The 14,779-nt window shown below is 42.1% G+C and overlaps 1 protein-coding gene across 1 annotated transcript in view; it reads right to left on the bottom strand.

Annotated features, from left to right (window-relative positions):
* LOC142194886 (acidic mammalian chitinase-like) overlaps nucleotides 1-13,059 on the bottom strand; it is a 35,640-nt gene extending 22,581 nt beyond the window's left edge. The window contains exons 1-9 of the mRNA XM_075264315.1: nucleotides 13,035-13,059; nucleotides 12,918-12,947; nucleotides 12,398-12,599; nucleotides 12,169-12,225; nucleotides 11,934-12,099; nucleotides 11,261-11,385; nucleotides 6,910-7,033; nucleotides 6,132-6,317; nucleotides 2,338-2,454 (exon numbers count right to left, since the gene is read on the bottom strand). Of these exons, the coding sequence (XP_075120416.1) occupies nucleotides 2,338-2,454; nucleotides 6,132-6,317; nucleotides 6,910-7,033; nucleotides 11,261-11,385; nucleotides 11,934-12,099; nucleotides 12,169-12,225; nucleotides 12,398-12,599; nucleotides 12,918-12,947; nucleotides 13,035-13,059 (1,032 nt within the window). The remainder of the gene's footprint in view (nucleotides 1-2,337; nucleotides 2,455-6,131; nucleotides 6,318-6,909; nucleotides 7,034-11,260; nucleotides 11,386-11,933; nucleotides 12,100-12,168; nucleotides 12,226-12,397; nucleotides 12,600-12,917; nucleotides 12,948-13,034) is intronic.
* Between the last annotated feature and the right edge of the window lie 1,720 nt (nucleotides 13,060-14,779).

Raw genomic sequence — 14,779 nt, 5'->3', positions numbered from 1 at the left:
CCTTTGGTTTAATTGATTTTTTTTTTTAAGAGAAATTTTATATAATAATACTATAATATTATATATGCAATATTACTATTTTTTCCTCAATAAAAGGATTAAACAAGGGAGAGACTTTATATACTATAATTTAAAGAGGGCAGTGGCAAATATGAAGATAGGAGGATGTTTGCAGCGTAAAGATCTTGGTTGCAGGGGGAAGGGACGAGAGAGTGAACGTCAGATGCCTTAGTCCTGGGCTCATTGTACTCTAGTTATGCCACTGTTCCTTGGCTTATGGGTCAGGTCATAACTGTGACTCCTATAGTTACACCAGTGTCTGGGGGCAGGGAGGCTTACTGCATACAGATATATACAGCTCCATACACATGGTACAAGGCTTCAGTATAGTGCAGATGCAATGTTTTTTACAAAAGAAAAAACTGTTGAGAAATGTTACTCAGGTCTGAAGACCCTTAACATGAAAGTGTAATGTCCCGGTGCTGCTCGTCCAATTCCCTTTAATAGTCCTTGCAGACCGAGATGGTATGGACATTTGCATATAAGGTAAAGTGTTTCCTCCCCCTTCATTTCTATTTGACCAGAGCCTGCACACAGTGGGGTCTATTAATGCGCCATCTTGTGGATGTTTTTGTGAACTACACCTGCCTATACTTTGCCATTGTAATTTGAGTTGTCAGTGTGAAGGTGTGTCCAGTACAATCAGGTGACCTCCAGGACTGGGGGGGGTTGGGGACCTTGTGCTTTGGTCCTTTGTGTAGAGACAGCTGCAGACACAGCACATGGAGAGCTGAAAAATGGCAGCCAACTCTCAGGGCACTGCAAGCAGAGATGGCTTTTCCTCTGTACTCGAGATTCTCCTCAGAGAGTGTTTTCCTCTGGAGCTCCAAGCCTAAAAAGCACTAAAGTTGACGGACCTGCCTATCCATACATCTGGGACGTCTACACGTATCTCTCTATCCAAGTAAGTCTTTGGGACAAATCTATATTTAAGAAGCCCATAGCTAGTCTGGCAGAAATTGAGGATCTCCCGCTGCTGGCACTTCTAGTCGCTACCCTACATACGTGTACCCAGTTGTGGAGGACTAACCCCCTGGATACAGGCCATCTTTACCAGTATATACAAGTTTAACTACTAATTAAACTATGCAATGCATTCCTCCTCCAAGCTCCATCGCCTGCTTAATTCACCTGCTTAATTGGACACTACCTACAAAGATCGCTGTATTGTATGTGAAGAACTACTCCATATGTACATTTATATTACTTTGTCCTGCTAGTAAAAAAAAAGCAACGATTACCCCCGAAGCCTGGTTGTCTGTTGTCATTGTCAGATATCAGAGTGGGGGTGGGTAGTCGGGGACATCAAAAAGGAGATTTTGTGCACATTTAGGACCCAGGGACCCCCTGAAAGCCGGCCGCATCTGATATATTACTTGTGATACCAACCCTGGCCCTCCTGAGTGTTACAAAAGTGTAACAGACACTTTATCTAGCTAGAAAATTTTCCTGCAATCACTCTTGAAGACATTTGTGAAATATGACATTCTTTGTTACCTACTTATATGGTATAAACAGTGGTGTAACTACCGCCATAGCAGCAGAGGCAGCTGCCACAGGGCCTGGGACATTAGGGGCCCGGTGACAGCTGCTACCACTGCTATCATTATACTCAGGGGTCTTTTCGGTAAGAAAGCAAAAAACACTGTTACTTACCTCTCCACGATCCTGGCCAGGCCTCCTTCCTAGTTGTCTGACGTCTCTGACGTCACATGAACCCGGCCTGCGTCTCGGGTCATGTGACGTCCGACATCATTGAAGAAGGACGGAAGCTGAGGCCGACAGAGTAGGAGCCGGGGGACTGGTAACAAACAATAGTTTTTTATGTTTTTATTCCCCCGGGTCTCTGATTATTATACTCTGGGGTCTGAAAAGACCACAGAGTATAATAATTGTTTATGGGTGTCCACAGTGGGACATAATACTGTGTGCAGGCGCCACTATTGGGGATAATACTGTTTGCAGGGGCCACTATGCGGGATAATACTGTGTGCAGGGGCCACTAAGGGACATAATACTGTGTGCAGGGGCCACTATGGGGGATTATACTATGTGAAGGGGCCACGATAGGGCATAATAAAACGCACAGGAATGCGTAGGAGGGGTCGGTCGAGGTTGTTGGTGTCGGTCGGGGGGGGGGGGGGGCCATGTCAAAAGTTCGCCACTGGGCCCCGACATTCCTAGTTACGCCACTGGGTATAAAGAACAGAATGACATACTAGTTACATAGAAGTCACCATACTAACAATATTAAGCTTCAGTTATACATCATCTTACTTTGCATTCATAACTTTCTTGGTTGTCAAATCCAACCCACTCATTATCCTTGCAAGCGTATGGAACCCTCTGGTCTGGAATCCATTTTACTGTGGCCCCTTTAAGCCAAGTGCAGATCTAAAGGGAACATGTAGAACATACTATTGTAAAATATACAGTTTAATGCATTTTATTAGTGCATGACAAATTCAGTAGCATCAAGACACAGATTTAATATATGGCTGACTTGAAAATAAAATGACGTAAACTTCTAAGATGAACGCACTGTGATGTGCACTTATATAGCCCTGTAGACTATTTTGTGTGATATAACACTAATATTATTAAAGTTCTATAAGTGTCTGAGCACTTTGGGTCCCAGCGATCAGACCCACAGCAATTAGACATTTCCCTATTAGTTGATAATTGGAAAAAAAAAAAAAAAAACAGTTATCGGTTAGCAATGGAAGACTTCATTCCTGTCATATATATATATATATATATATATATATATATATATATATATATATATATATATATATACACACACAGTCCTATGAAAAAGTTTGGGCACCCCTATTAATCTTAATCATTTTTAGTTCTAAATATTTTGGTATTTGCAACAGCCATTTCAGTTTGATATATCTAATAACTGATGGACACAGTAATATTTCAGGATTGAAATGAGGTTTATTGTACTAACAGAAAATGTGCAATATGCATTAAACCAAAATTTGACTGGTACAAAAGTATGGGCACCTCAACAGAAAAGTGACATTAATATTTAGTAGATCCTCCTTTTGCAAAGATAACAGCCTCTAGTCGCTTCCTGTAGCTTTTAATCAGTTCCTGGATCCTGGATAAAGGTATTTTGGACAAACAATTCAAGTTCAGTTAAGTTAGATGGTCGCCGAGCATGGACAGCCCGCTTCAAATCATCCCACAGATGTTCAATGATATTCAGGTCTGGGGACTGGGATGGCCATTCCAGAACATTGTAATTGTTCCTCTACATATTCTTATTCTTATGGTAGAGTTGGAAGGGACCTCAAGGGCCATCGGGTCCAACCCCCTGCGAGTGCAGGTTTTCCTAAATCATTCCAGCTATATGTTTATCCAGATTCCGCTTGAAGATTTCCATTGATGGAGCGCCCACCACCTCCCGTGGCAGCCTATTCCACTCTCTCACTACCCTCACTGTCAGAAAGTTTTTCCTAATGTCTAATCTGTATCTCTTTCCCTTTAGTTTCATCCCATTGCTTCTTGTACTTCCTTGTGCTAATGAGAATAGGGTAGATCCCTCTGCACTGTGACTACCTTTCAGATATTTGTAGACTGCTATTAAATCTCCCCTCAGCCTTCTCTTCTGCAAACTAAACAGTCCCAGTTCTTTTAGCCGCTCCTCATAGGACATGGTTTGCAGACCTTCCACCATTTTGGTTGCTCTTCTCTGGACTTGCTCCAATATATCGATGTCTTTCTTGAATTGAGGCGCCCAGAACTGTACACAGTATTCCAGGTGTGGTCTGACCAGGGAAGAGTACAGCGGAATAATGACCTCTCTTGATCTAGATTCAATGCTTGTCTTAATACATCCCAGAATTTTTTTAGCTCTATTATTCCCAAGTCCTTTTCCCCTATGCTATCACTTAGTTCTATTCCTCCCATACTATATATGTTTTTTACATTTCTGTTACCCAGATGTAGAACTTTGCATTTGTCCCTGTTAAATACCATTTTGTTCGCCTCAGCCCATTGTTCCAGTGTGTCTAAGTCCTTTTGAATACACTCTCTCTCCTCTCTAGTGTTGGCTATTCCTCCTATGAATGCCTGAGTCGATTTGGAGCGGTGTTTTGGATCATTGTCTTGCTGAAATATCCATCCCCGGCGTAACTTCAACTTCGTCACTGATTCTTGAACATTATTCTCAAGAATCTGCTGATACTGAGTGGAATCCATGCGACCCTCAACTTTAACAAGATTCCCGGTGCCGGCATTGGCCACACAGCCCCAAAGCATGATGGAACCTCCACCAAATTTTACAGTGGGTAGCAAGTGTTTTTCTTGGAATGCTGTTTCTTTTTGGACGCCATGCATAACGCCTTTTTTTATAACCAATCAACTCAATCTTTGTTTCCAAAATGAAGTTGGCTTCTCCAAATGTGCTTTTGCATACCTCAGGCAACTCTATTTGTGGCGTACGTGCAGAAACGGCTTCTTTCTCATCACTCTCCCATACAGCTTCTCCTTGTGCAAAGTGCGCTGTATTGTTACCGATGCACAGTGACACCATCTGCAGCAAGATGATGCTGCAGCTCTTTGGAGGTGGTCTGTGGATTGTCCTTGACTGTTCTCACCATTCTTCTTCTCTGCCTTTCTGATATTTTTCTTGGCCTGCCACTTCTGGGCTTAACAAGAACTGTCCCTGTGGTCTTCCATTTCCTTACTATGTTCCTCACAGTGGAAACTGACAGGTTAAATCTCTGAGACAACGTTTTGTATCCTTCCCCTGAACAACTATGTTGAACAATCTTTGTTTTCAGATCATTTGAGAGCGGGCTGTCCATGTTCGGCGACCATCAAACTTAACTGAACTTGAATTGTTTTGTAGAAAGAAATGGTCCAAAATACCTTCATCCAGGATCCAGGAACTGATTAAAAGCTACAGGAAGCAACTAGAGGCTGTTATCTTTGCAAAAGGAGGATGTACTAAATATTAATGTCACTTTTCTGTTGAGGTGCCCATATTTTTGCACCGGTCAAATTTTGGTTTAATGCATATTGCGCATTTTCTGTTAGTACAATAAACCTCATTTCAATCCTGAAATATTACTGTGCCCATCAGTTATTAGATATATCAAACTGAAATGGCTGTTGCAAACACCAAAATATTTAGAACTAAAAATGATTAAGATTAATAGGGGTGCCCAAACTTTTTCATAGGACTGTATATATATAGTATATGTACATCTCACCCAGACTACTTAGGTGGGTGAGATGAGAAAACTCCAAGAAAGTTTGGTCTCAGCAGACAACTTTCGTCTGCTGAGCATTTTGGTAAATGCTAAGTACTGGGCTGGATTTTTAGGAATGGTAGTGGGACCTGTCATTCCACCCCCCTCCAGTCCACACTTTGGGGATGTTCCAGAAGCAACTCAGCTGCAGAGAGTCTCCTCGTCAAGGAGACTTAAGAAGCCAGCTCCGTCAGCAACACTTTGGCAGAGCTGTGTCTTGAATGATTCTACTGGCTTTTTTGGATTTCTGTTATTCTAGGTGAGGTAACCTATTCTAGGTTTAGTTAGAGCCTAGCCAGGCAGGTATTTATTTTTGTATTGTTTCCTTTGTTTCTCCACTACCTTTTTGAGTGTAAATAAACTCTACCTTTGTTTTAGATTAAAAGAAACTGGACTTGTGTGTCTATGCCACCCCACCTAGCAACCCAGACCCTGACGATATATATATATATATATATATATATATATATATATATATAGCCTGTATGTCAGCAGTTATCGGTTAGCAATGGAAGACTTCATTGTTTGTCAGCCACATATATACAGTATAGCATATATATGAGTATATCCTGTATGTTGGCTTCATGACTGCAGCTGGACTATATTTAGGACAGTGAAAGCAAATCTCCAGTGCAAGAATAACTGGAGTCTTGGCGAGGTCTCAAATGCAGTTCTTGACTCCATAACATGTTACAGGTCTCAATTTCATGGTTGTATATGGTGTTGAAGTCTTCATATCTGTTTGTCAAAAACAAATGACCCCATAACAGTGATCCCTCTGTGTTCTGTGATAAAAGGTACCTCATAGTATGCCCAGAAACCAGCCTCCCTGGTGTATGGCCCAGCTGATCCTGCTCCAGACACGGGGATCCCCACATCACAGTTGTTAGGATTTGGGTTCCTGAATGTTCGGCCATATGTTGGGAATCCAATAAGAAGTTTTGCTGCAGGAGCTCCATTGTTTTTCCAATAATTCATAGCAAAATCCTAGAAAAAAGTCACAATTTTTGAAGCTTTGTACACCTTTCCAGACAATTTTTTACAATTATTTTATAAAGTGTCAGTGGCATTGTGTTTTTCCCACAGCACTTTTCACAGAAAGTCTGTATAGTTTTCCCCTGCACTTTCTGTTTTAATTATACCAATAGGAAAAATGGCAGCACTTCTGCAGGTATAATCAACATGCTGCAATTTATAAAAATGCGACAGTTTTTGAAATAGAAGCATTTCCACTGCTGATATTTTCTGTAATGTGTGGATGGGATTTCCCAGAATGGCTATGGGCCTGTAAAACATTGTTTTTTTCCGTAGCAGTTTCGCTACTTTGGACCCTGCCTTAAATGAGCAGTGATAGACACACTATATAAGCACTCATTACTAATAATAATACTAATAAATAATAAGCGCTCATTACTGCTTGATAATCAGCCCACTTAAAAGGGCCAGTAAATCAGTATAATCTATGTTACAAGTACACTAGTTTGTTTTATTATACACATCCAAATGTAAACCCTATAAATTTAAAATCATCAATACATCAATCAATTAATAAATAAATAAAATTGACTTATTTTCTTACAATGTTAAAGTATTCCAATTCGCCGTAGTCTGTGGAACCCTTGCACAGAGGGCTGTTGTGTCCAGAATGAGTGTCCCACCCACCATGGAAATCATAAGTCATCACACTGATAAAATCCAGTAATCTATGGAGAAAAACAGCAAAATCATTTCTTGTTTCTTTTGTCAAAGCTGTGCAAACAAAAAAGAAACTTTATGATTTGTAACACTAGGTGCACACAAGCTCATCTTATGAACTTCTATTACACAATGAAACCAGAAAAATTACAGATTAGTCATACAGTCATAGTTCAAACAGACCATTACAGGATCTTAAAAACTCTCAATGTTCAACTCCTAAAGTGCACAGACCAGAATAAGGCCAGAATTGGACCAGAAGGGAACGGACGGTAACTGCACAAATTTTCCCATAAAAACACCAAAAACTACCTTAAGGGCCCCTTCACACGGAGGATACTCGGGCTGATTCGGAACGTGTAAACGTTCTGAATCAGCAGCATTTAAAGCAGGTCCCATTGCTTTCTATGGGAGCCGGCATACGTGCACTCCCCATAGAAATGAATGGGCTGCCTTTTCCCATTCATTTCTATGGGGAGCGTGCGTATGCCGGCTCCCATAGAAAGCAATAGGACCTGCTTTAAACGCTGCTCATTCGGAACGTTTACACGTTCCGAATCAGCCAGAGTATCCTCCGTGTGAAGGGGCCCTAATACAAACAAGAATGCTTATAACTTTAATCACTGCTGTCCTTCCTTCCACCCCAAATCACCATTGCAAGTAACAAAATCTTAATCTCTCCATCGATTCTACCCCACCATCTGACCTCTGCACAGCTACTCCCACACCTGCAAGCTTTCTGCCCGCACAAACTCTCAACCTCCCCACACTCTCCTACTTACACTTTCTCTGTTTCTCCTTACTTCTGGGGTGATATCTCCTAATCCTCCTAATCACCTCAACAAATCCCTACTGTTAGATCTTCTTCCTCTTACCACACAACTGACACCAACGCATGGAAACCCATAAATCTTACACCTATCTTCTTTGCTCCTGCCCCTCCAGCATCTCCCATTGCCCTCAACGGAGTACTGTGGAATGTTCATTCCATGCGTAATAAACCTTATTACATTCATAACCTATTAATTTCTTGTGAATTTTCCTTTTTTGGGATCACATAAACATGGCTGACACCCTCAAAGACTACATTCCCCCTACGCCCAAACAGCAGCACAAGATGGGGTATTCCTGCCCCTGTGTACTGTTAGGACAGGTGGAAAGTTTAATAAACTAACAAGTTGCCCTCCCATAAAAGGCCCAGGAGACCTCCCCCTCCCTGTGTTTTTTTCTGTCCTGTTACCAGGACAGGTGGAGGGAGAGGTCTCCTCCTCTCCCAGCAATTGAATTATTTTGAACAGGGCCTCCCCCCTTGGTCACTTACCTGGGGTAGTGGAGGTCTTCTCTTCGGGTGCATCGTCCTGCACCTGCTTCCAGCATTGCTCCCCCGCCGCCTAGGAACAGGTCTTCTCCGGCGGAGGGGGAGGAACTATACTGAGCGTCCTGGTTTCCGGCCGCGGGCACTCTGTCTGTGCTCCACGGCCTTCCGGCGGTCTCCGCGGAGGAGTGCTCCGGACGGTTTTTCTCCCTCTTGGCAGGGAATTTTTAGGGGGCGTAGGATTCCCCTGATGGGTCCCTTCTGGCGGAGGGGACCCCAGGTTAGGCTGGGGCTCTCACTGTTTCCCCAGGGATAGGATGGGCCCTAAAGACAGAGGGGGCGGAGTGTGCTAGTCCCGCCCCCTCTCCATCTTACTTAGACCTGGTCTGCCCAGTGCAGTTTGCCTGTCAGCTTTAGCTTGCAGGTTCCTACTGTTCCTGGGCAACCAGAGAGTAGAATTTCCTTGCAGAAGTCTTGCTTTTGGAAAGATTGTCTAAGGTGATGTATTCCCTCTGGTGGGGCCTGAGGTAAAGCAGCAAGGTAAGAGAAATAACAAAGAGTATGTTTCTCTTTAGATGTCGTCTTCCTCCTCTATGCCGGAAAATCCCAGGAGGAAAGCTTCCGGCAAACGCCGCCACCTGGCCTGCATCAAATGCGAGGTGCCCCTCCCTGACGGCTACGCTTATCAGTGTTGTCGCGGGTGCCAAGGTCCCCCGTCAGAAGACACGTCCGTCAGAGATGTGGTTGGCTGGGTCAAAGAATTTGTTGAGGAGTCAATGAGGGAAATGAAGGTCTCGATCTCCCAGCTATCCAAGAGACCTCGTTTGGAGTCATCACCCCCTTCTCTCCCGCCTATGGAGGCTTTGGAGTGCAATCTACAACAAACAGCTTACTGACCAAAGGAAACTAAAAGTGACATTCTGTCTAAAGGGGGAAATTCTAATTAAGGCCAATTGTAAAGCGACAACACTGAAACTATGCACACATAGATTCAGGAATGCAATCCTGGAATGAGGCTAGGGCAGCGGGCTGAGCCACCTGCCTCCTTAAATAGGGAAAGGGTGGTCCTAACCAACCAGCCCAGCTGCCCACACCGGGCGCACATTGGCTGACGCCCTTGTCAGTCAGACAACCAACCAAGCCGAGCTGCTGAAAGGAAGCTAATCCTTGCTAAGCAGGGCTGCTATCAAGTAGGAAAGGGTGACAGCCGGTAAAACGCAACAACAGAGAAGCGGGCTGCGACCCATCCCCTTGGCTGCAGCTGCCACACTGTCCTGACAGGATGACATTATCTCTGATGGAGTCAATTTTGTTTTTGAAATAAGAGGCAAAGTCTTCAGCCAAGATAAGTGATGTTGGAGAGGGCACAGGAGGAGGGAGTTGAAGGTAGTGAATAGCTGTTTGGGGTTGCAAGATAGGGAAGATTTGAGTGTGGTGAAGTAGGCCTGCTTTGCAGAGGCGAGTGCATTCTTGAAGTTGAGAGCTGTCTAATAATAACTGGTCAAGTCCTCCTGGGAGTGGCTTTTCTTCCAGAAGTGTTCTACAACATGTGAAGCACGTCTCAGTTTTTTAGTCAGGTCCATGTGTCAAGGTTCCTGTTGATCGGTCGGGCTCTGGTGTTTCTAAAGGAGCCCACAGAGTCAAGAACTGAAGTAATGGTGGAATTATAGAAGGCAGCAGCAGCATCTGCATCCTGTAGGATATGTTAGTGAGTGGTAGGAGAGAGTCAGAGATGGTGTGGATGTCAAGGCGGTTAAGGTTCCTGTGGGGATGTGTTAGTTTCGGGGTTGAGAGGTCTATTACAAAGTAGAGAGAAGAGAAGGTTAGTAAGTTGTGGTCAGAGAGTGTGATTGGAGAGTTAGAGAGGTGGATAGAGAGCAGAGGTGGGTGAATATGAGATTCTGCGTGTGTATGAGTGGCAGAGGAGGACCATTGGGAGAGACCAAAGGAGGTGGTGAGGGACATAGAATCTCATGGTTTTCAATACTATTGATACACCACCGACACTCAAATATATCTCTCTGGACCAGACATTTCCGCTCTGTTGTCCAGAATTCCAGAGTGTCTAGCGACCATACCCTCTCTTCTCTCCTCCTGCATTCTCAAACTTAACATGGAGAAAATGGAGTTCATCATCTCTGACCCACCTCACATGGCCCTGCTACCTGACGCATCTATCAAAGTTGGACCACACTTGCCCCAGTCCAATAGGTCCAGTTGCCTTGGGATAACCTTTGACTCTGACTCTGACTTCAAGCCACTCATCTAAACCCTTAACACCTTCTGCCGCCTCCAACTCAAGAACATCCATTGAATCTGCTCCCTCCTCACCCCTGAAACTACAAAAATGTTAATCTACGCTCCGTGCCCTCATAATCTGATAATTCATTTGAATACTGTAACACCCTTCTCCACGGCCTCCCAGCAAAAGCTCTCGCCCCTCTCCAGTCCACCTTAAACTGTGCCGCTCGCTTAATATACCTCTTCCCCAGTTCTTCATCAGCCACTCCCCTGAACTAATACCTTCACTGGAACCAATAATACTCTGGAAATCACTACCACGACATATAAGATTCTCCCCCTTAATCACAATCTTCAAGAAGACCCTGAAGACTCAACTATTCAGGAAGGCCTACAACCTCCAATAACACTACTGTCACCACATCACCATCTGAACAGTCTCTGCCCTCACCTTCTGTCTCTATCCCTCTTTCCTTGTAGATTGTAAGCCCTCGCGGGCAGGGCCCTCTACCCCATTATGCCAGTCAGTCACTGTTAGTATTATATTTGTTTGTATATTTTTTTATGTACCGTATGTAAACCCTCAAATGTAAAGCACCATGGAATTAATGGTGCTATATAAATAAATAATAATAACGTCTCACTGTTGTATCCCCTTAATTTATTCTCCTAGACTCACTGTCCAATCTTTGCTATCTCATAGCCAGCATCAATAGTGCCTTTTCCTGCTGACACTGCTGCTGTGATTAGGAGCCGTGGAAGACCTGACGATTTTGCTTCTTCATTAAACGCATCCAGCATTTCCTAAGAGAAATAAAGGTAAAAGCAATAAATTAAACAGGACATAATAACCAACAAAATCACCTCTCTTTTTCATTATGTAAGTTATTTTGTTAAGTTGAGACATTTAGTAAAAGTTGCACATTATATATACTACAAATTCTTATCATTTCTTGATAAGGAAATACAGGTTATTTCAATGACCTTAAAAGTATGATACATATTATTCAAGTAAACGCTGTAGGAAATGATGACAAGGGAATAGATAATTATAAATGGACTCTAAGATTTGGTTACATCTACTTGAGAGACTCCATAGGGATGTCCATAACAGCCATAATATAATTTTGAATATAATTATAGTACGCTGGGTGTTTTTAAAGTCAAAGTCAAAAGTGTATTTAAGAGAGGGGAAATGTCTAAGTGCTTCTTTTATATTTTCCACTCCTTTTCAAGTTACTCCTGAATTTGGCAAAAAAAAAAAATGCTACAAAATCAGCAACAAAAAAAGCTGAGTTTCCATAACATGGGGCCTTAGGCTTATACGAGTAGCTCTGACTGGGAATACTAACCTGTATTAGTATAGTAAATCTCTGCTTATCCTCTGGAGGACTTCCACGAGATCCTGGATACTCAAAATCAAGGTCAATTCCATCAAAGTTATATTTTCGGAGATATGTCTTCACCGAGTTAATGAATATTGCCCGATTTCCAGCAGAAGCAACCATATCAGTGAACCTATGCCAGAAAATAAAGGTTACAGGGATTGTAGGATTTTAGTACATATATTATTGTATTTACACTTACTTCTCTGTTCCAAAGTTCCAACCACCGATTGCCAATAATGTCACCAGATTTAGGTTTCTAGAACAAGAGAAGAAAAACAAATTATAGCATTTTCAGGATACATGAGACAGATAGATGGACAGACAAGAATTCATGTACATTGCATGATACAAAGTATACAGAAATGGAAAGTATTCAAGCCTGCAAGTGATTCTTAGAAAGATATGGAAAACATTGTTCTAATACTAACATTTGCTTGAGGTCATTGAACTGCTTGTATAAGACATCATCATTCCACTCAAAAGGTGCTATCTCATGCTCACTCATGATGGCGAAGGCATAGATGAGATGAGTGCAGAGCTGCGGGTCAATATTCCCCGGCATGTATTTCCCCTGGTCAGGTCGATACTGTGACCAGTTTGTAAAGTAACAAACCAGTTTGTAGGTAGAGCCTGAAAGAAGTATAGAAACATCAATTTCACACTAAGTGTAAAATGTACCTTTATTAAATGTACCTCTATGTATTTATTATGTCATAAGTTACAAATTTCTGCATTTGGGGTTACATATCTAACATGTCCAGGGTACAAATCTGAATTATGTCATCCTTTCCTCTAAATTTTTATTTATACCACCTGTTTACTGCAGTGGAAGCTCTGATAGGAGCCATTGTCACACAATACTCCAAAATGCCACACAAAATAGCATGCTATTAGCATATCTGTATAAATATCATGTATAAATGCATATCACGTAAGCCAATAACTTACCCAGTTGAGCATGCAACAACAGGAACAGACCTTTTTCATAGAGGAAATAGAAACATATGTCAAATGCAGTATATAAAACATTATAGACTTTTAATTAACATAGTTCATGGTTCTTACCCGCCCAAAGCAGCATCTTTCTCATTTCTCTGTCTGTGTCAGCACTGCTCGGATGTATGTGATAGCTCTTTATAGAGAAGATTTGCCGCTATCAGTGTGGGATCCGTACAGATGGAATAAATCATAAAGCCTTAAGTCACACATTTTAAAAAAAAGTGAACACATCATCCTGGCAGCAAAACAAAAGCACCTGAGGAGGATACAGATTATATCTTGAAACACTCTCTGGGTCACTCCAGATGTGTCAGATTGCAAGAACTTCATTATAAAGTACTCACCAGATGGTATCAAACTTCTGACTGGCTCTTTAGACACAGCCTTAAGGACTCCGAAAAGTGCTGGTGATGCAACAAGGACAGTGGCTCGATGTTACATATCTGGTGGTCTTGCATCTTGATTCAGCCTTTCTGGAGGGATGTTGAAACCTACATACATAAAGTTCTTAAAAGTACACAACCGCTATTCCCTGATAGTGTTCTGCTCTCAGGCACTCTTAGTGCACATAAGCAAGAATTATGGTTCCATATGATTGGTGCAGCAAAGTCACTAATTCCCCTATATTGGCTGAATGCCCCCCCCCCCCCATCACTTGCTCTATGGATAGAGAAAGTTCATCAAATTGCGCGCTTTGAAGAACTGGTTATTTGGAAGGAGAGGACGCATGATAAATATGTAAAAATCTGGTCCAGTCATGATCTTTCTATTGGGTAGTTGCACGGTTACCCCTGATCTCCCCCCCCCCCCCCCCCTCCTACAAGCCCTCTTCCCTCTCTCACTTTCATACTTAGTTTACCCATTCTACTTTGGAAAATTTTCTCCTATTGAACCACAGCACTTAGTATCACTTGTTTGACTTTGACATGTTTCTTTTATTGTGTAGATCTACTCTATATTGTTTCCCTCCTATTGACATGCAAATCCTACACGTCCTCATACTTACTTGTTGTTATATGACACTTATATTGTTTTCGACACCGTAACCAGCAATGTTTTATTACTAGTATATATCCAAGTCTTTAAGTTGCTTAACCGGTGAACCTTTATATATGTTTTTTTCTTTGGATTCATTGCTTTTCCTGTATATCTTGTAAAAACTTAATAAAAAGAGATTAAACAAAAACAAAAGCACCTGGAAGATTAATAGGGAACACAGGCAAATATTTTGGATTGCAAAGACTGATAAAGGCATGGTGTTACTAAGAGGTGTAGTTGGTTTCTTCCACCCAGGGCAATACTGCACCAACACCCCCTCCATGGCCCCTATTTATCCAAAGATTAAAATTATGGACATCTTTGCAGCAATTTATATTAAATTAACTGAATGTGAGTGACACAAACCAGTGTGCAGCTGGGCAGCATTGCTGTGTCGTCACCTTTATGTGAAAAAATTGTATCTTGAATTATCATCTAAGCTGAATTATGAACAAATCAAAGAACAGGAGAACGCAGGACTCTAAGCAGTCAGAGAGCTTACATATTGTACCTTACAATATATAGGAATTAAAGCTGTAAGAACAAAGAATTTATATGGAAAAACAAAATACAAAAATGTTTAGGGTGCTGCCAAACAGTATTTTCTGGCAGCTTCAAAGTGATATTTATTGCTGGGGCTGCTGATGCTTCACTTATAAGTTCCCTTATGTCCACCAGCAGCACAGTAGTGGGGTGTTTCTGCTCCTGTGTGCTGATAGGACAGAATGGAATTTCTAATAAAACACCTACAACTAGTTAAATCAAAGAACCCC

The sequence above is a fragment of the Leptodactylus fuscus genome, chromosome 2 (assembly GCF_031893055.1).
Source record: "Leptodactylus fuscus isolate aLepFus1 chromosome 2, aLepFus1.hap2, whole genome shotgun sequence".
NCBI classification, from domain to species: domain Eukaryota; kingdom Metazoa; phylum Chordata; class Amphibia; order Anura; family Leptodactylidae; genus Leptodactylus; species Leptodactylus fuscus.
The sequence above is the reverse complement of the archived record's forward strand: the minus strand, read 5'-3'. Positions and strand labels throughout refer to the sequence as shown.